This window comes from Nyctereutes procyonoides, unplaced genomic scaffold (genome assembly GCF_905146905.1).
Source record: "Nyctereutes procyonoides isolate TBG_1078 unplaced genomic scaffold, NYPRO_anot_genome, whole genome shotgun sequence".
Taxonomy (NCBI): Eukaryota; Metazoa; Chordata; class Mammalia; order Carnivora; family Canidae; genus Nyctereutes; species Nyctereutes procyonoides.
The window spans coordinates 12,565,028-12,586,741 of NW_026575040.1; the positions used below are offsets into that span (position 1 = coordinate 12,565,028).

General features: G+C 45.0%; 1 protein-coding gene and 1 long non-coding RNA gene across 3 annotated transcripts in view; one reads left to right on the forward strand and one right to left on the reverse strand.

The window, feature by feature from the left end:
* Positions 1 to 1,019: 1,019 nt before the first annotated feature.
* LOC129506137 (uncharacterized) lies at positions 1,020 to 21,706 on the reverse strand. The gene is made up of 4 exons (XR_008663718.1): positions 21,643 to 21,706; positions 18,500 to 19,100; positions 4,973 to 5,283; positions 1,020 to 1,647 (listed from the first exon to the last, which is right to left on the reverse strand). It is a non-coding gene; the product is annotated as an uncharacterized LOC129506137 (long non-coding RNA).
* CA12 (carbonic anhydrase 12) overlaps positions 21,452 to 21,714 on the forward strand; it is a 55,503-nt gene continuing 55,240 nt past the window's right edge. For both annotated transcript variants that reach the window (XM_055319587.1, XM_055319588.1), the window contains exon 1: positions 21,452 to 21,592. In XM_055319587.1, coding sequence (XP_055175562.1) covers positions 21,508 to 21,592 — 85 coding nt within the window. In that variant the 5' untranslated portion in view covers positions 21,452 to 21,507. The remainder of the gene's footprint in view (positions 21,593 to 21,714) is intronic.

Genomic DNA, 21,714 nt, shown 5'->3' on the forward strand with positions numbered 1-21,714 from the left:
TATTTATTTTAAGATTATTTATTCATAGAGACACACAGAGAGAGGCAGAGACACAGGCAGAGGGAGAGGGAGAAGCAGGCTCCATGCAGGGAGCCCGACATGGGACTCGATCCCGGGTCTCCAGGATCACACCCCGGGCTGCAGGCAGCACTAAACCGCTGAGCCAGCGGGGCTGCCCTAGTTGCTACTTTTATTAGCACAGATGTATATTTAAAATCTGACCCAGGGGCACCTGGGTGGCTCAGCCGGTTGAGCATCTAACTCTTAATTTCAGCTCAGGTCATGAACTCAGGGTCAAGAGATAGAGCTCGGAGGTGGATCCGCACTCAGCCGGGAGTCTGCTTGAGATTCTCTCTCCCTTTCCCTCTGCCCCTCCCCCTGCTCTCACACATGTGCACTCTCTCAAGAAATAAAATCTTTTAAAAAATAATAATAAATAAAATAAAATCTGGCATGAAAACACATGCTTGAGTAATCCTCAGTGTCAATCCTCATATTAACGAATGGATACCGTGAAGGTGTTCACATCTTTCCATGAGGCTAGAGGAAGTCTTTGCACAGAGGGCTTCAGGGATGCTGGGATGGTGCAGGCGAAGCAGCGCCAAGTAGTTTGGGAGGCCTGGTGGGAGGCTGCAACACTGTACTCCCCTCATATAATCTTAAAGGTGAAGGTGACTTGACCTCCTAACCTTTTGGGGCCTCAGTGTCCTGCTCCATAAAATGGAGGATGGACTGGGAGTGTTTTAAGGCTTTTGTAGCATGATGATCCTGAGTTTTCCATTTCCCACTGCCTGTCTGCCTTGGGATAAGGACCATGATGGTCCTGTGCCAAAGGGATAGGCTATTTGTCTTTCCAACACAGAGCACCATGAGAAAGGGACTCCTGAGTGTCCCAGGGAGCCAACACATAAACCTCTGTTCCTTTAGGAAGACCATGATTCCGCCCGAGGCCAGGCTGGCACCACAGAAGTCCGCAGTCAGAAAGAACCACAAACCATCCCCTGGGTGGCATGGTCCAGGCGGCACTTTATTTAGAGGAATCCACACAGAGATGCTACAGTTTGGTTTGGGCATATGATTATATGGTTTTGATGTGAATTGGCTTACGGGAAGTCGAAAGTACTGGCTGCAAAAGTACTGGCACACATCACATTTACTGTGCCCTGCCTCAGTTTCCCTTTTTCTCAAATTGGCAGTAGAGCTGTTACTTATATTGCAGGCATGCTGGTTCTTTCCTGGTCCCCAAATCCCTCTTTAAAGAAATACAAGTCTTGGGGCACCTGGGTGGCTCAGTCAACTAAGTGCCCGACTCTTGGTTTCTGTTCAGGTCATGATCTCTGGTCATGAGATCCAGCCCCACATGGGGTGCCCTGCTCAGTGGGGAGTCTCCTGGAGATTCTCTCTCTCCCTCTCCCTCTGCTCTTCCAATCCCTTCAACTTGCGCGTGTACACTCTCTCTGTCTCTGTCTCTCTCTCTCTCTCTCTCTCAATCAATAAGAAATACAAGTCTTTACATAAATCCTACCTAAATTCAAGTTTTGAGTAACTTTGGGCTGAAGCCAGATGTGAAGTCAGGGGAGATGGCAAGCTTCATCCTATTTTCCTTGAAATCCGGTGGTTCTAAGGAGGACAGGTGGCCATACCGAGCTGGAGGAGTGGAGGAAAAGGAAGAGAGATGGTCACTTTCACTTTGTTCATCAAGCCCTTAGGGACAGTGAAGTGGGAATCCAAGCTGTTAGCATTTTCCAAGGTCCCTTTTGAGGGGGGTGCTAAAGGGACAGACTCTGTCATTCCTCTCTGATTAGGGGTTGGAAGGAAAAGGAAGGCTTCATTTCTAATGTAAATTTCTATCAACAGTCAAGAGGGCCACTGGTTAGTGCATTCTGATTCTGGGCAAATTGTCATTAGACATAAATCTAAAGTTAATGCGGTGCTACCTCTCTCTTCCCCTTCCTTATCTCTTTAAAGAGATGCATCACCACTCAAATGTTGCAGTATCATTCAGAAATTACCTTCTCTCCAAGAGCTCATTCTTCCTGGAAAGTCTTCGGTTTGATCCTCTCAGGGTTGTGACATTTATTTTCAGATATGATTTTACATTTCAAAAGTAATTTAGAATGTAATTTAAAAAGTTATACATGGAGACACATACACAGATACATATATATACATGCATAAAAATCTGGTAAAAATATTATAAAAGAGTATTCAACAAAAATTTGTGTATTATTTCAAAGCTGTTCTATGCATAAAAAGTATTTTTTTTTAAAAAAGTATTTTTTTCAGGGCACCTGGCTGGCTCAGTTGGTAGAGCGTGAGATCCTTGATCTCAGGATTATGAGTTCAAGCCCCACACTGGGTATAGAGATCACTTAAAACTAAAATCTTGGGACACCTGGGTGGCTCAGTGGTTGAGCACCTGCCTTTGGCCCACATCGGGCTCCCTGCGTGGAACCTACTTATCTCTCTACTTCTCTCTCTGTGTGTCTCTCATGAGTAAATAAATAAAATCTTACAAAAAAAATAAAATCTTACAAAAAAAATTTTCAGGCATTACAAAAAGATATACTATTTAATTTTAAAGCTACTTTAACTCAAGACAAAGTAGAAAGGCAGAAACCTGTGGATTTAAAAAGCAGAAGAAAAAAAAAAGCTTGGGCTATAATTGTTTTAAATGATGTGTTGATGTGTTGAGTTTAAAAATATTTTGATGTGTTCCAATGCATGGAAAACAAGATGCTGTGAATCACTGACTGTCCTGAATAAACTGTCCAACGTGATTATATATTTTTGTGTTCACTTGGCAAGGTCACTTTGATGAGTTTACATAATAATATACAGAAAACAGAAAGCTTCCAAATAAACTAGGGAGGGAAGGAGGGGAAGGAGCAGAATCACCACTTAGAGAAGAGGTGGTGACAAGTAAAAAGAGACAAGACAGGTAGATAACGAAGCTCCAGGCTGGGGCTTTCCTGTAGAGTTTTCTGCAATGATGGAGATGATCACGTTCTGCGCTGAATGCAGCTGCCACTGGTGCCACTGAGCACCTGAAATGTGACGTACTCAATTTTCATTTCATTTAGTTTTAATTCATTTGAGTTTATTTTTTTTATTATTATTTTTAGTTCATTTGAATTTAAATAGTCACATGGGTTGGCTATTTTGGCTATCGACAAATAGAAGAAGCAAAGGAAAGAGATGGGAAGAATAAACAAATTTTGATACACCACTAGGTGTCACCATTAACCAAAATGAGTTTTTATTTATTATTACTATTATTTTTAACCTGCAACATTAGGTCAAAGTTCTTTTTTTCTCTGAATCTCTATCTGATGTACACAATTTATTTGGTCGTTTTCTCACTTTTTCGCACCAAAAGCAAAGTGGTTTGTGCTGTGGGACCCTGCTAACCAGGGATACTCATTCTAATTTGATTAATTTTTCCTTCCAGTTAAAACTCTGCTAAATGCCACACACACGATGTGTATGCGTGCACACAGGCTCACTCACTTGCTTGCTCATTCATTCACTAAACACTCACTATGTGTCAGGCTGGGGCCTCATGTACAGCTGTGTATGTTGTGTACTATGCAACCTGGAGGCACTATTCACATTGACCTCGAGGTCAATGGTGCTCCCTCAAGATGTTCAGCTCAGTGGCTCTGCAAGAGTCTGTTTTGTACCATGGGGACAAAAACATGGCTCTTGCTTTTTCCTTCCTTACTGTTTTCTCTCTTAGGATAGATTGTTAGTTCTCAAGATAGATTATTAATCTAAAATCTTCTTTGTGTTAAAAATAGACCTGTCCTACGACCCAGCAATTGCACTGTTGGGGATTTACCCCAAAGATTCAGATGCAATGAAATGCCGGGACACTTGCACCCCGATGTTTCTAGCAGCAATGTCCACAGTAGCCAAACTGTGGAAGGAGCCTCGGTGTCCATCGAAAGATGAATGGATAAAGAAGCTGTGGTCTATGCATACAATGGAATATTACTCACCCACTAGAAACGACAAATACCCACCATTTGCTTCAACGTGGATGGAACTGGAGGGTATTATGCTGAGTGAAGTAAGTCAATCGGAGAAGGACAAACATTGTATGTTCTCATTCATTTGGGGAATATAAATAATAGTGAAAGGTAATATAAGGGAAGGGAGAAGAAATGAGTGGGAAATATCAGAAAGGGAGACAGAACATAAAGACTCCTAACTCTGGGAAACGAACTAGGGGTGGTAGAAGGGGAGGAGGGCGGGGGGTGGGGGTGAATGGGTGACAGACACTGAGGGGGGCACTTGACAGGATGAGCACTGGGTGTTATTCTGTATGTTGGTAAATTGAACACCAATAAAAAAAAATGCATTAAAATAAATAAATAAACAAACAATAAATAAATAAATAAAAAATTGGACATAACCAGTAAAAAATAAATAAATAAAAAATAAAAAAAATAAAATCTTCTTTGTAACTAGAAATGTCTGTGCCCTATATAAAATTTGAGAGATATACATACCACATGCAGCTTTCACCTTCTATCCTCATAAGAATTAAGCTTTCATTCCCTTTCAGGAAAGTAATACTCTGTACTGAGCATATTATGAATAAAGCGATGTACTAAGCCAACTAGAAAAATAAAGTCATGGTCTTTGCTCTTGAGGAATTCAAAAAGAGGCTTGACCGTACCTAAGATACCTAAGTTTTGCATATCTCAACCTGAGCATTGACTAGAAAAGGAGCAACAGCAATCAAACATGAGCCTGGGGACGGAGACCTCTAGAGTCTAACTTGAATAGGCTTTCTTGGGGAATGTATTAGTTAGGTCTTGCTGTGTCACAAGCCACTGGCTTCAAACAACAAACATTTATTATTTCTCATGATTCTGTGAGTCATTTGGACAGTTCTGATCTAGCTGATGTGATGGATCTCTGAGGTCAGTAGGTGGCTCCTCCGGGGTTGGCTGGCCTCACCTACCTGGAGATTGATAGGCTTGTTTGTTGAGGAGGACTCTGCTGGGATGGCTTGTCTCTGCTCCATATGCTGTCTCAACCTCAAGCCCAGGCTTTGCACGGCGATCTCATCACGGCGTTCTTGGGGTACCAAAGGGCATATGGGAGGGCAAGCTTCAACATGCAATCACTTTAAAATTTCTGCTGGGTCATATTTGCTCTTGTCTCCGGTTAAAGCAAGTTACATGGCCACGCCTGGAGTCAATGTGAAAGGTATCACCCAACGGTGTGGATTCAGGGAGGTATGAACCAATTGAGGGCCACTGCTGCAACAATCTATGAAAGAAAATTAACTTAATTAATTCCTTATCTCAGTTTTTATAGGATAATGATATATTTTATAATATATGTAAATATAATACCAGTATCATAATTTTATATATAAAATATATAATAATGACATATCTCTCAGCTTTTATATAGATATAGATAATAATACCTTCTTTATCTGTTGCCCAGACATGCAAAAAGAATAAACACACAGACAAAACTGCTATGTATCACTCAAAGAAAAGCAACAATATAAACGTTACTAATTTTACTTTGGTTTCTTCATTTACCTTTCCCACATCTCCTCTACAACATGACAAATCTCTCCCATTTACTGGAAATTTCTATTGAAAGCAAAGGTAATATTTCAAAAGAAATTTCCATTTATCTTACAATCTTTACATGTAAATAGGTTCACCTCAAGAGCTGTGTGTAGTGTACGAAACAAGTAGGAGTACCATTCAGGAGCAGAGACCCAGGAATGCCTGGCCACATGCTAACTTCCACAATTGCCCCAAATATTAGACTTTACAGGTACAATTTGTTGTTGTTATTTGTTTTGTTTTGTTTTGTTTGAGATAGAGCACGCACAAGTTAGGGGAGGAGCAGAGGGAGAGGGAGAGAGACAGTCTTCAAGCAGGCTCCATGCTGAGGTTATGCAGGGCTTGATCCCTCAACCCTGAGATCACAACCTGAGCCAAAATAGTCAGACTGAGCCTACCAGGCATCCCAGGTAAATTTGTTCTAAGTAGTTGCTCTGCACCACATAGATTGAACACCTGTTACTACATTACCCAAAGGGCTTATCACATAATAATGAGAATGACAAGGTGTTTACAATGTCTGTTCTTGTTCCTATTTGTATATTGCTGAGTATTACTGCAGATAACAACACCTCTGCAAATCCATACTCGACCCTGCTGGAATGAAGATGAGGCAAGAGCATTACTTCATATTTCCTAATGACTTCTTTTTCCTATAATTTGTGATCCCCATCCTTTAAGTTGATGAATAAGCATTTTTTTAAAGATGTTATTTATTTATTCGTGATAGACACGGGGCGGGGGGCCGAGGGAGAAGCAGGCTCCATGCCAGGAGCCTGACATGGGACTCGATCCCGGGACTCCAGGATCACGCCTTGTGCCAAAGGCAGGCACTGAACCGCTGAGCCACCCAGGGATTCCCCCCGATGAATAAGCATTTATTGAGCATTTACTATGTGGGAAGAATTGCCGCAGAGATAGAGATGAATAAAACACAGTCCTTACCCTCCTGGAGGTCTCTATCTAATGGGACGGTGGGATAACTAACAACAAATTGTAAGGCAAATCTGACATATGAACGCTCTGGGAAGAATGGGGGAAGGAATGATTTATACCAATGAGATAAACTTGGGAAGACATAAGACTGATGACTTATGTTATGAGCCTTGATGAATGTTTAGGCTTTCTCGTTATGGAAAAAGAGAGAAAATTCCATGTCCAGGGAACTGTATGGTAAAAATATAAGGTTTATTTTTTTAAAGATTATTATTTATTCATGAGGGACACAGAAAGAGGCAGAGACACAGGCAGAGGGAGAAGCAGGCTCCCTGTGGGCAGCCCAATGCAGACTGGATCCCAGGACCCTGGGATCACACCATGAGCCAAAGGCAAATGCTCAACCACTGAGCCCTCCAGGCATCCTAGAAGATAATGTTTAATGGACACACATTCAGGAGCAGATCACCCAGGATGGTCTGAGTGTGGGGTTTGCTGTGGTAGGTGGAAGAGGAAGTGAGGCCAACTTGTCAGGCCCTTGAATGCTCTTATTAAAGAGTTTATAATGAGGGCCTTCAATGGTCTATGATTAAAGCATTCTCAAGAATGCTAATTATTTTAGAAATGTCACTCTGGCTTCTGGATCCTGACAAAATGGCAATCCATTATAGGCTACTGGCTATCTTCCTCAACCCAGCTCTGGAAGTGCCTCAGAGATGGGATGGTTGGTGAATCTGAGTTTCTTTTTTTATTTTTTTTTAATTTGGGGGGCATTTATTGACAAAATAATTTTTTTGCATGATGGAATGCTTTTTTAATTTAAATTCAATTTGCCAACATATAGTATAGCCCCCAGTGCTAATCACATCACGTGTCCTCCTTAATGCCCATTTCTAATTTGATAACTGTGAGAAGCTTCTAGAAGACAGCAAATAATTGGATCCCAGGGGATGTGTGTGGGTGACTATAGTCTACAGGGGAAGGGGAAAGGTGCCGCAGGTGGGGAAGCTTTTATCTTGGGCCCTTCCTCTCCTTCATATTTCCGTGAACAAATTATGGTTTATCCCAAGTCCACTACAAGACAAAATAGAATCACTAGTCCTACACCAGTAGGAAATAGAGCTTGTGGCTACATGAAGGTAGGCTTAATTCCTGGGGATAGGAAGGAGATAACAGGTGCAGGTAGATCCACCTTCTAAGAACAGGAACTGCTACTTCTCCACAGAGTACTGGAGGTCTTGGCTGACATGTTAGGATGTGAAAAAGAAGTAATAGGTATAAGGATTTAAAAGGAAGTGTTGGGTGTCTGATTGGCTCAGTCGGTAGAGCATGTGACCCTTGATCTTAGGGTCATGGTTTCAAGACCCATGTTGGGTGTAGAGCATACTTAAAAAAGTAAAGAAAAGAAAGGAAGTGACAAAACTGTCATTATTCACGGGTGATCTGATTATCTCCATAGAAAACCCCACAGAACTAATGGAATCCTGGCAAGGATGTCAGGAAGAAGATCTTATAAAAATCAGTAGCATTCTTCTATACCAGCAATATCTAGCCAAAAGACATAATAGAAAATAAGATACCTTTTGTGAGAGCAATAAAAGCATAAAGTACCCAAAAATTAACTTAAAAGCTCAAAATGATTTTTGGAGAAAAAACATAAAACTATTATGGGACATAGTATAAGACTTGAATAAGCAGAGAGAGATGCCATAGTGATGGACAAGACTCCCTAACACGTAAAGATACCAATTCTCCCAAAGTTAGTCTAAAAATTTAAGGCAATTTCAATACATTCCCACAATTTTTTTGGTGGAATGAAAAGGCCTAATCGGAAATTTATATGGAAGAATAAAATTGAAGTCCATAATTAGTTAATTTTGAGAAAGGAGCAAAGAGAAGGGACTCTCCCCACTACACTTCAGTGCCATGTAATAAACTCTGTGGGGGCAGAAACATGCTACTAGACCAAGGGCTACAAAGTGCCCAGAAATGGATATATGTGCATTTATGCTCCTGGGATGAGTGTACCTGATGTGTGGGGGGAAAGGCACTACAAATCAATGGGGAAAGGATAAGTTGCTTAGTAGACAATACAGGGAAACTGACCGCTACATGGAGAAAAATGCAGTTGAATCCTTGACAGCCATAAACAAAGGTGAACTTCAGATGCATTAAAGATATGAACGTGAAAGGTAACCATACAAAAAATACATAGAAATATATATAGAAGAATATCCTTATGACTTAAAGTGGGGGCGGAATTCTTTTAAAAACAAGACCTAAAAAAAACAAAAAAAACAAAAAAAAAACAAGACCTATGGGGCACCTGAGTGGCTCAGTGGTTGGGCATCTCTGCCTGCGGCTCAGGGTGTGATCCCAGGGTCTGGGATTGAGTCTCACATCAGGCTCCCCGCAGGGAGCCTGCTTCTCCCTCTGCCTGTGTTTCTGCCTCTAGGTCTTTCATGAATAAATAAATAAAATCTTAAAAAAACAAAACAACAGGAACCATGCGAAACTAACATAGTGTATTTTATAAGTTCACATACATATCCAAGAACATATTCTCAAAAACACAAGAGTGAAGGCCTGCGGGAAGGAGGGAAATGGAAGTATCAGGATGAAGAGAGGAAAAAAAGCAAATGAACAAAAGAAAAGAGCAGCTCCTTACACAGCAGGATGGTGAGTGGGACATAAATCACACTGGCTGTGCTGCGGTCAGAAAGGGCAGGGAGAAACAGAAAGGCTGTCACCTGCAGGGTGGACGGTGAGAAGCTTGGGAGCAACACCGGTGGGGAGGGCAGTGGTCAGGACGAGAACAGGGGCAATGGAGATAAAACCAAACCAACCATTGGTGTTGATAAGGATCTGCTGCGTCCCAGGTGCTATCAGGTTCTTTCATTCTGTTTGGGATCCTGAAGCTCCCTGAAGGAGGAAACCTGTAGAATGGCTGATGCACTGAATGTGGGGTGGAGTCCAAGGTGACCCCCGAAGCTTCTAACTTGGGCCCCTGGGAGGATGATGGCGCCATGAACCAAACTAAGAAATAAGTGAGGTGGGAACACACACACATTCCTGGTCTGGGATGTTCCAATCCATCACTTTGACAATCAGGATTCTAAGAAGGCCATCCTACTCAGGTGGAACAGAAGTGACATTCACCGTGCTCCTAATAATGATTGGTATTTTCGTAACAACAACCAAAAATTTGAGTGCTTATTGCATATTGTATATTAGATACCATGCTTGAGCTGTTTGCACCATTAGCTCATTCACAAGCTTCTAAATACTATTTTTAAAAATTTATTTATTTATTTATTTATTTATTTATTTATTTATTTATTTATTTATTTGAGAGAGAGAGCACGTGTGAGTGCAAGGAGGGAGAGAGGAAGAGAGAGAATCTCAAGGAGACTCCCCACTGCGCTTGGAGCCCATCACAGGGCTTGATCTCATGAACCTGAGATGGTGACCTGAGCCAAAACCAAGAGTCAGATGCTCAACTGACTGAGCCACCCAGATGCCCCTAAAATATTATTATTATTTCCATTTATTGATTTGGAAACTGAAGCCTAGGGAGGTACCTGCCTAGGGTCCCAAGGTCACAGGGCTTCTGTGAACCCGTCTTCTGATTCCTTAGCCCAATCATGTATCAGAGACCATGCCACAGGCTTACTCTTCATGTAATTCTCACAAGTTTCCTATGAGATTAGGTTTAGTTTCCTATGAGTCTCTTCATTTTACAAATGAGGCAAGTGAGCCTCAGAGCCCTTCGATGCCTGCTCCAAAGTCTGTCTGCTAGAAGCGGCAGGATGTGATTAACACCCAAGGGTTATGCTCTTTTCACATACACAGCTGCACATCTGTCCATGCAACCACTCAACGTACTCCTCATGCTACTGATTGAAACCCCATCGGAGATCAGAGGAGCCGAGAGAGACGTATTAACCAATTGCATTGCGTGGGCCTTGTTTGGAGTACAAATCAAACAAGCGGTTAGTCCAACCACTGAGAGGACAGCTGGGCAAACATGATATTAAGGAATTACTATACATTTTTGTGAGTGGTAGTAACACTGTGATTATGTTTTAAATAAGGGGGTCCTTTTTGAGAGAGAAATATGTACAGAGGAAATAATACAGTGGTTGGATCTGCACCACCGAAATCATTCAGGAACTTGTCAGAAATGCAGATTCTCAGTCCCGCTTCCAGACCTGCTGAATCAGAAACCCGGGGTGGGGTCCAGCAATCTGTGTTTGAACAAGCCCCCTAGGGGCTTTGGATGCTCAAATTTGAGAACCACTGAAAGAATGTTGTCTTGAATTTGTTTTGAACTAGCCCCTGAGGAAAGGGTGAGGAGTTGGTGAGGGTCTGGAATAAGCAAGATTGGTCATGAGTTGCCAGTTGAAGCTGGCTGATGGGTGCACGGGGGTTCATTATAAGTATACTCTCTTTTTTTAAAAAAAATATATTTTATTTATTTATTCATGAGAGACACAGAAAGAGAGGCAGAGACACAGGCAGAGGGGGAAGCAGGCTCCCTGTGGAGAGGCCCATGTGGGACTTGATCCCAGGACCCCGGGATCACGCCCTGAGCCAAGCAGTACAAAGTTTTCAAAAATCTGAACCGTTTTGTCTTCAGTGCCCCCCACCCCCAACTGTTCTCTCCTAGTTCCTGGTGGTCCATTTTCTCCAGCTCTCTTCTATCTGGAACCTTCCCTCCTGGCTTCAGAAATGGCAGCTCTTCTGATTCTCCTCATTTGCCTCAAGCTTTCCAAATCTTTGAGGCACCCTCAGCTCTTGCCCTGTCTCCTTGTCTCCCCTGCTGACGTTTCTAAATGACCCATCTCTTATCCGTTGTCATTTCTCTCCTACCAGCGTTCTTTCTCTTGGCTCGCTCTGTGTGTTTGCAGAACCGGATTTCTCAGAGGCACAGACCACCTGTCATCCAAGACCTTTTCTCAGCACTTGCCACTTGGGATCCTTCTGCTGCTTTTGTTGGCACTGTTGGCTCTCCTTGGATAGTGTGACAAAGAACCACAGGCTCAACATGGTGTCACTGAGGCCAAGTCTTGAAACAGGGACTTAACACCTAACCTAACTGTAGTCTCAACCCTCCCTAGAAAGGTAGTCTTCACCGGTCAGTCAGGGATATACCGATCAGGACCAATGAGGCGATGCCTCACATCATGTGGGTTCTCTCCATCCGCCCCCAAAGGAAGGTGAAGTACTCTGCAGGATGAGACCCCTACACGGTCCCCTAAGGGAAAGTGCCCTCGCTGGACCCATCCTTTCCTTTGCTATCATCTCTCTGTCCCATCCTTTTTTCCTATAAAACCTTCTATTTGGTACAACTCCTCTGGGGAGCTCCCTTCCGCCTGCAAGACGGGTTGCTGCCTGAAGCCTGAGTCGCTTAATGAAGCCACTTAGATCCTCCGATGTACTCAGGTGAATTCTTGTTTCCAGCACTAGTCTATTGCTTCTTTTATTCTAAAAAACAAAAAAATCTGCCTCTTTCAATGTTTTTAAAATTTAACTCATGTGACTTTCAATTTGTAACAGATTTGCTTTAAAAAAAAAAACCCCTCAAACAATGCAGAAGTGTGTTAACAAGTGAAACTGCCACCTTGTTTCTTGGGACACCGTCTTCATAGTTTTTACTTCCCCCTGCCCTAGCTGACCCCTCTCCCAGATCTGGGTTCCTCCCTCCCCTAGCCTTGCCTTCGGTTCCCCCAGAGCAATACTTAATCTATGGAATTAGAAGACTACAGCCCATTGATTCTTCAGAGTGAAAGATGGAGAAAGTTCAAGGGGAGGAATAAATGAAATTGAGAAGAGGTAAGTGAAAGCAGAATCCGTGAGTGGGAGGAGGGTGGTTGGCAGCCTAGAAGTGGGACAAGGAATAAAACATCTGTCTTGGATGTCTGACTCTGATGACTCCTCAAACTTTTCCCTTCATTGAGTGTCCTTGGTTGTTAATCTTGGTTCTTGGGCTCTTTTAGGAGCTGGGAGGCCCAGAAGCTTCCTTAAAGGGCCTATAGATGAGCACTACATGAACTTAGAATGAAGACTCACTGTCATGCACTATAGCTGCTCCTGCCCCGGGGCCATGAACTTGGACCTGTCCCAGTGGGCTCACTTCCTGGCCCGTGCTTTATATACAGTCACTTCCCCTTGTCCCCAGAGTCATTGAGCCACTGACTTACAGACAATCTACCCATTGTCATATTTATCTGAATCCCTCAAATTGTATCTTTATTGCTCTTCTAGGAGCTTCTTGACCTTCCGGAGAAGTCCCTAAAGAAACTTGATTCCCTGTTTTAAATTGCTAGTCTTCCCAGGTTTCAGGACTTCTTGAAACTTGTTTTAAGATGTTGGCGATGTAGGGACGCCTAGGTGGCTCTGTCAGTTGAGCGTCCGACTCTTGGTTTCAGCTCAGGTCATGATCTTAGGGTCATGAGCTCAAGCCCTGCATTGGGTTCCCCTCTCAGCATAAAGTCTGCTTAAGACTCTCTCCTCCCTCTGCCATCCCCTCCCCTTTGCTCTCTCTCTCTAAAATAAAAAATAAATCTTTTCTTTAAATTTTTATTTATTTATGATAGTCACAGAGAGAGAGAGAGAGGCAGAGACACAGGCAAAGGGAGAAACAGGCTCCATGCACCGGGAGCCCGACGTGGGATTCGATCCCGGGTCTCCAGGATCGCGCACTGGGCCAAAGGCAGGGGCCAAACCACTGTGCCACCCAGGGATCCCTAAAAAAATAAATCTTAAAAAAAGATGTCACTGTAAAAATTAAGATCATAAAGAAATGTAGGAAAGTACTTATGACCCAATGCTAGTTTTTAATTAAAAAGCTGTATACAGGGCAGCACGGGTGACTCAGTGGTTTAGTGCCAACTTCGGCCCAGGGTGTGATCCTGGAGACCCTGGATCAATTCCCACGTCGGGCTCCCTGCATGGAGCCTGCTTCTCCCTCTGCCTGTCTTTGTCTCTCTCTCTCTCTCTCATGAATAAATAAATAAAATCTTAAAAGAAAAAAAGTTGTATACACAATATGGTATATTTAATGGATAGTAACTGGATAAACATTTTTTGTTGACATGGACAAGAACAAGAATGGAACGTGCAAGAAATTACTGTCAGCGAGGATGGATTTGTGGGCAATGTTTTTTCCTTTTATGAATTCCCTCTAAATAATTTTTTTTAATAAAAATCATTTCGCCAAGATGTTTTCTTGTTCTAGTTCAATGTTGACAAGTTCTGTTTCCAGTCTTGGCTGGGCCTGCTTTGTCCATCATCAGACTCTGTTGAATCTTCACAAAATCACCATGTTGCTCATCCCTCAGGTGGAAGACCATAGGTAATGGTGACTTCCCTGGGCTTCTCCTTTACTCTGGACAATGGCTACAAGTTAGCACTGTTCTTCCATAACTGTTTTCTGCCGTCTTCCCCATTTCCCTCTGTGGCCAGCTAGTTATAAGACCTATTATGATGCTATTTCTCTTATTCACAATCTCCGGACTGATTTTTTTCCTTTGAATTGTGTTAACATGTTTTTTTCTCTCAGAGAGAGGTGTATCAATATACCCTGTAACTATGGCATGTGGGGTCCTCCTTAAATGTCTCAAAGAACTGTACAAATTCTCACCGGAATTAAATGGTACAGTCCCTGTTATAAAAAAATGGAATGACTGAGGTAGCTGAACTATTTCCCTTTCGTGCGCCCCTTCAAGGGAAACAGAATTTGAAGACAGAGCCCAAGTTTCTGGGTTCTAATTTTCTAATTCTCTGAACATCCTTTCAGGACTCTGTCTCTTGCCATCATCTCTACCACCCACAACATCCGGTTGAGCAGAGAAAACAGAGATATGTCTATCAAAAATAACTTTTGCAAGGGAGCCTGGGTGGCACAGTCAGTTCCATGTCTAACACTTGGTTTTAGCTCAGGTCATGATCTCGGGGGTCAGGGGATAGAGCCCCGAGTTGGGTTCCGTGCTCAGCAGGAGTCTGCTTGTCCCTTTCCCTGCTCTCTCTCTTTCTCAAATAAATAAATAAAATATTTGGGAAAAAAAACTTTTGCTTATCAGTGTTAAAAAACTGAAATGTAGATGTAAGGAATCTAGTTATAACTTATTCCACTGCAAAGTGAGCCTCAAACCCCTTTATTCTTTTTTTTCTAACTCACCAGTTTATTATAAAAGGGTGTAACTCAGGAAGTTGCACAGGGCGAGGTCTGGGGAAGGGGTGCAGAGCTTCTGTGCCTCTCTGGGGCTCACTGTCCCTACATCTCCATGTGCTCACCAACTCATACACTCTCCAAAACCCATCCTTTTGGGTTTTTATGGAGGCTTCATTACATGGGCATGCTTGATGATATCATTGGCAATTGGTGACTGATTCAACCTCCAGCCCCTCACCTCTTAATTTCAAGGATGGGGACGGAGCGGGAATAAAGAAGTTAGCTCTATAGGTAAGACCTCTTTCCTCATCTCCATGAGCTCACCATGCAGCCTCTCCTCACCACAGGCTCTATTGTCCTGGGTGAGAGAACTATGAAGCCTTGGTTGCCGATCTGTTCTCCTGGCCACTGGGTATATATGACCCCTTTTTCAGGGCTTGAGATGGAGCTGGATCCTTGCCAGGGTCGGCCTCTGGCCAGAGAAGCAACTCAACTCCAATGGCCTATGAGGAAGCTCACTGGCCCTCACCTGTCCATGCCACGAAACCAGCAATGTTAACTGCACTCCTGAGCCTCCTGGAGCTCTCTGCCTGGAAGTGGGGCCAAAAGAAGGTGGAGGTTGCTTGCCAGTTTTCTTTGAAAGGAACGGAAATGAGGGATCAGGTTATCGACTCCTTCAATTGTAAAGAATGAGAGTATCCAAGCAAGAGGAAATTACCAGCTTATTCTAAAGGCAGGTGGTATCTCTGAGCTCAGGAATACCTCCCAGCTCTAAGATTCTAGTGATCGGGCATTTCCTGTGATAAAGTAATTCTAAATCTACTTGATTAAAAGGCATTATCGCTTCAGTAGGAAGACTGGTTTGTTATGACAAAAGTGACATTCTCTGAGAGGCCAAAGTGTAGGATTAGGAGAAAAGAGATGACTGGAAATCTTCATTAATTCTTCTCTTAGGGTTCATGAAAGTTGGTGTTGGTTCCCAAACAAGGGAATTTGGTGGGGTTGCCTAAACTAGGAACTATGGGTAGTACAGTCCCCCTTCAGCCATTTGAGGCCTTCCTACAGCAGGGACCTTTTTTTTTTTTTTTGAAGATTTTATTTATCCATGAGAGACACACAGAGAGAGGCAGAGACACAGGCAGAGGGAGAAGCAGGCTCACGACCTGAGCCAAAGGCAGATGCTCAACCACTGAGCCACCCAGGTGCCCCAAGAACTACCTTTTATATGGGGCTCATTATATGCCACTGGGCCAAGCTCTTCATAGGCCTAGCTTATTGTATCATTCCTCCCTATTGCTCTTTGGGGTATACTGACTCTATAGTCCTCATCTCTTTAAAAAGGAAAACTGGAAACTGAAACTCAGAGAGGTTAAGTGATTTGCCCCATTTTCCAAGAGTAGTGAGCAGTCGAGCTGACTTTCAAAACCCAGGTACGTGTGATGCCAAACTCTTTCCCCTGTGTCACTGGACCTTCCTAACCCCAGGCGGAAGTTGTCAGAATTGATATTAAGACTCCTGGCTTTAGGTTGGCACCCTGAGCTTGCTGGGATGTGGTCTATGACTGTCCTTGGGTTTGAAAGACAGGGGTGAGAGAGGACAGTGCTTCAGGCTGAGAACAAGCAGAACAGGATCTGGACCAAACTCCTGAGGTCAGAGAGGAGTGGATCCAACCAGCAGGGGTGAAAGGAGATGGATGTGAGAAAACCTAAGCTATTATAGTCTAATTATATCTCTTAAGCAGTCTCCTCTCAGCTGACCATGGTTTTCAGAATAGTTTACCTGGAAAGAGGAAACATATTGCACCGATGTTCATTTTCACTGAAAATGCTAACCTAGTCCTTGTGCGTAGAATTATAAATTATTGTCATTTTTTATTAATCGTGAAGGTCTTACAAAAATCCTGATGATGAGCGATTATTCCCTGCTGGACAGAAGCAATAGCTAAAGGAGTCAGTGTACAAGTAGTTGGACCAGAGTCACAAGTTGCCATGGTAACTGGTGGCAGGGGCCGAATGAGAATTTACAGCCCCTTGCTGGAATCCGGTGTTCATTCTCTTCGATTGGTAAACCAAGGCTGAGATCAAAACAGCCTTGGTTTCAAGCCCTCTCTCAGAGGAACATCTTGTGTACGTCAAGTACTTTTATTTGGCTTTCCAGAGTACTTGCACATCTATGGTCTCATCCTGCACTCGCAACCCTGTGTGGGGTCAGACATTCTTATTCCAGCTTCCAGATCAGAAAGCCGAGGCACATGCTAGACAGGAGATTTGCTATATAGGCCCAGAGCTCGTTCCTGGCAGAGCAGGAGTTCAGCATTCTTGCCTGCGGGTCACTCTGCCCTCCAACTGATCCTGCCTGAAAGTGAGCAGGGTAGCTAGGGTTCACACAGAGGCTATGACTCCAGGCCACAGCCTCACAAGTGAGGAACTGATGTGAATAAAGCTGCAAAAGTGACTCTATTTTCAAAGACCTGGACATTTGCCCCAGTCAAAGGAAATCCCTTGGCTTTTTCCTTCCTTCCTCCCTCTCCCTTGCTCTCTGCTTTCCTCCAGACCTCCTTTCTTTAGTTAAAGCAGAGCTCACTGATAACAGCAAGTAACTATGCAGTCAGGCTCATATTCTCATTTGCTGGAGAACTGTGTCGAATCAAAGCTCGGTGGTCTCAGGTTCCTTGTATCGCATTTCGGCAGATGTGCTATGCATTGATCAGAGTGCAGGGGTTCTCAGTCACCCCATGGGGATTGGGGAGAAGGACACAGCCATGTCCCATGCTGAGCATCATTTAACTGCCAGAATTGGCACATTGTACCCCTAATCGACAAATAAATGATCATAGCATCTAGAAAATTGGAGAATCCTCATCTCAGCAGGACCCAGAAATAGAACATCCCCGTCTAAGGTATTTTCTAGAATAGCTGTGAAAAGAGCCTTCCTGGGCCATGGAGACAGAGAATCATCTGGTTGAGGATTCAGTCTCTGCTGCTCAAAAGCCTCACTCAAGGCAAAGATGTAACCTTTCCAAGCCTCAGATTCCTTATCTGTAAAATGGCAAACCTAACAGCATCCCCATAGATTGTTGTAAAGTGCCATTGTTGTAAAGTGTCAGGCAAACAGTAGGTACTCAATAAATGTTAGTTCTCCTCCTACCAGTCCTTCCTTTAGTCCATAAACAGGTGCATTCCCAGTTGACTGACACTTTTTTTCTAAGATTTTATTTATTTGAGAAAGAGAGAGAGAGAGAGAGAGAGAACACAGAAGGGGAGCAGCAGAGAGAGAGGGAGAAGCAGGCTTCCCACACAGCAGAGAGCCTGATGCGGGACTCAAAACCAGGACCCCAAGATCATGACCTGAACTGAAGGCAGATGCTTAACTGACTGAGCTACCCAGGCACCCTGAATGAGACTCTTTGAAGGGCTGATTCTTACCCTGAGAAATCAAAATCTCTATACTGGTACTGTTATTCCTGACAGGCCAATGATTATCTTCTGTGGGCAAATGGTTCCAGCTTTGAGAGAGAAGAGCCCAGTATTAGCTATGCACCTCAAAGGTTTTATGAAGTCACAGAATCTAATTCTTACACGGGCTAGGTCTTCTCTCACTGCCCCAGGACAGAGTGGATCCCTTCTGGGTAAACTTCAACCTTCTATCACATGTATTCCAATCTCAATTATATGGTTTTTCATAAGACTGTTTTGCATTTACACACTGCCCAAGAGCAAGGACTATGCCTAAGCACAGTGCCTGGCACACAGAGGGTGAATGAATGGACAGAAAAGTTTCCACTCACCTTATTTCATTCCAGCCACATATCGGTTCCGTTAGTGACCCAGGGGCCGGGATGACGACTTGCACTTTACAGAGGAGGAAACCGAAGTTTTGAGAGGCTGAACCACTGTCACGGCCATTCAGGAAGTAGTGGTGGGGCAGGCGCTTCAGGCCAGACCTCCTGACACCAAATATCAGGTTCCTTTCCTCTATACTCCTCTGCCTTTTGACTCATCAGCCTCGCCCTCTTGTCGATTCCGATGGTGACACCGTACAGGAGCTTCTGTCCCTGGAGCCCTCTGTCTGGGCATGTCATTTGGCGGCCAGTTGCCACATTTTGAGCACTGAAGGTCCGTTTTCCACCTTAACCCATTGAGTAATGGCTTACTTATTGGCTGACTAGTGCTCCATCTGATGATGGCAAAGCAAGCCCATACGAGTCCAGCTGTACAGGCCTCAGGGAGCCTCTGGCAAGGAAGGTTCCCAGAGCTGGGAACTCTAGCTGGTTAGGTGTGTGTTGTTTGTTGGGGGCCGAGGGGGTGCTTGACATTCGGCTTCAGTACTTTATACATACGGCTGGTCATTCTAACCATTCCTGTTTGCTTTTCCATTCCTTTGATGCCCTAAAATTAAAAAAAAAAATCACTCAAAGCACTTAGGGCAATTGAATCTCAGCTTATATCCTCAATTCTCTTGCAATTGCTATCCATTCTTTACTAATTAACCACATCTCTGATTAGACAAGCAGTAAACATCCCAGCCCTCTCCTTTTTCTTCCTTCCTTTCTTCCTTCCTTTCTCTTTTTCTTTCTTTCTTTCTTTCTTTCTTTCTTTCTTTCTTTCTTTCTTTCTTTTTCTTTCTTCTTTCTTCTTTCTTTCTTTTTCTTCTTCTTTCTTTTTTGGTTCTTAAAGTTTATTTATTCATGAGAGACACACACACACACAGAGGCAGAAGGAGAAGCAGGCTCCCTGCAGGGAGCCTGATGCAAGACTTGATCCCAGGACCCCAGGATCACAACCTTTGCCAAAGGCAGACGCTTAACCACTGAGCCATCTAGGTGCCCTCAATCTTCTCCTTTCTCTCCATCAAACCCCACTCACAGTCTTGCCTTACTGTACTATTAAATCCAGCTCCCCCACCTTTAAAAAAAAACAAAAAAACCTCCCCATCTCTGGGAATCCTTGGAGAACACTTAGAGATGCATATGCAAGGACAAATTGAACTTCATGTTTAGGCAGATGTAACAGGAAAACACCTGAACTGAGAGTAACCCACTGTGTATACGTGGCTCAGTTTCCCTTTAAGTAGCTGGGAGATGTGGGATGTGTAACTTCATCTGCATTGGTTTGGGGTGCCCATCTTCCCTATCTCTGTGTCCTTCAAGTACATTTCATCTTCGAAATCCCTCGATGACAAATCAGAGACAGGAATGTCTTCAGAACCACAAGTGAACTGCTCACTCACTGCTCTGGAGACTTTTCAAGTCTCTTTATCAAGAGTTGCAGGCAGAAAAGGTCATCCTTAAGCCTACTGTGGTCGGCAAGTGCTGGCAACAAGATGTCTTTGTAGCTACTTCCTTAAAAAGACTTCAGAGCTCTTTATTAATGCAAACAATAGCTGAGCTGATAGGGATGGAACAGTAGCACCCTTTTTACCGTGGGTGGCATGTCCTTCCTGGTGAGTCTCAGCACGGAAGCTGCTCTAGCCTTCCAAAACCTGTTTGGACCAGTGCTTTCACTGGTCGCTGAGGCTGGCCTGAGGTCCACATAGGCGAGAGGCAGCGCAGACCTGATGTGAGGCTGGTCAGGCTGCTGTGGCCAGGAGTATAGGGCAGGATGGGCCAAGTCATGTAGCAGGGCTGCGTGGGTCCCCTTCATCAGACGGTGCGGTCTGAGCAATGTCTATAGGCAGCAAGGAGCCAAGAGAACAGGCTCGGTCACAGAGCAGAAAGGAAAGCCCAGCCTGGGGAGCTGCGCAGGCATTGAGAGGCCCGGGGAAGCCAGAAACACAAATGGCCAGGGCAGAGCGAACAGCAAGCGGCAGTAGCAGGAGGAGGAAGATTTCCCGAGTACTGGAGCAGCAGGATAATAAAACCTTTGACTTCACAAGTGAACATGGACTAAATACAAGGGAGGATCAGAGCCACACATATAGGACTAGATGCATGTACACAGATGAGTGAAAAGTGGGCAGAAATGAGCAACAGGTAATGATCATATGCACCGGCAGCCGAACCCACGCACTGATCTAGGCCACAATGCAAACGCCCAGGACGGTGCCTGACACACAGTAGGTACTCAGTAAGGAGGTCTGTTTCTTCTACTGCTAACCCACAGAAGGGATCCCCCTCCCTGGCTTCCTAGGGGAAAGTCTAACTGCTTCGGAAAGCTGTTCGCTGCGTACCCCGCTGTGCTATTTACCTAAATTAATTTCTTCGGGCCCAAATTCAAAAGCAGGACCTTATCAGGCCGTAGTGCACCATCTGCAGAAATTCTGGGCTGGAATGCAGCCTCTGGGCTCTCCTTTCCAGGCGCTAACAGTGCTCCTGATCTTGCAAGCACCCGGCTGGGGGGGCGGGGAGGGGGCGCCCCGCTGGAGGAGGCACCCGTCCGTCCCTAAGGCGGTCTACTTGGGGGGCTTCCCCGAAAGGGCAGCGACAGAGCGAGGCAGGGCCCGGGGCAGCCAGGGCGCAGACGCACCCCTCCCGGTGGCTCCCACTGCTGGCCCCCCCCCCCCAGGACACTGGGCTCCCGGCTGAGCGCTGCCCCAGGAGCGCGGCCGGAGCCGGGCTGCGGCTCACCTCGGGCCGGGGCGCCAGACCTCCCGCGGGCAGGGCGTGCTCCCCTGCGCACGATGACATCATGTGTTTGGGGGCCGAGCGGCCCTATATAAGCGGCCCGCGCGGAGCCGGGCGCGCCAAGGGCGGACGCGCTCTCCGGCCGGGCTGCGCGCACGCGGTCCCCGGCGCCCAGGCGGAGGGAGGGAGCCCGCGCCCCGCGCCCCGCGCCCCGCGCCCCGGCCGCCCCCGCGATGCCCCGCAGCCTGCACGCCGCCGCCGCGGTGCTCCTGCTGCTGTGCTCGCGCCCCCGGCCCGCGCGCCCAGCCCCGCCCCACGGTAAAGAGTCCGCCTCGGCTCCCCGCGCAGCCCCGAGCGCGCAGCCCCACCTGCACCGGGCACGGCCTGCGGGGCTCTTCGGTGCTAACGCCGCGTCCTTGCGGGGGGCGGGGGGTGGGGGG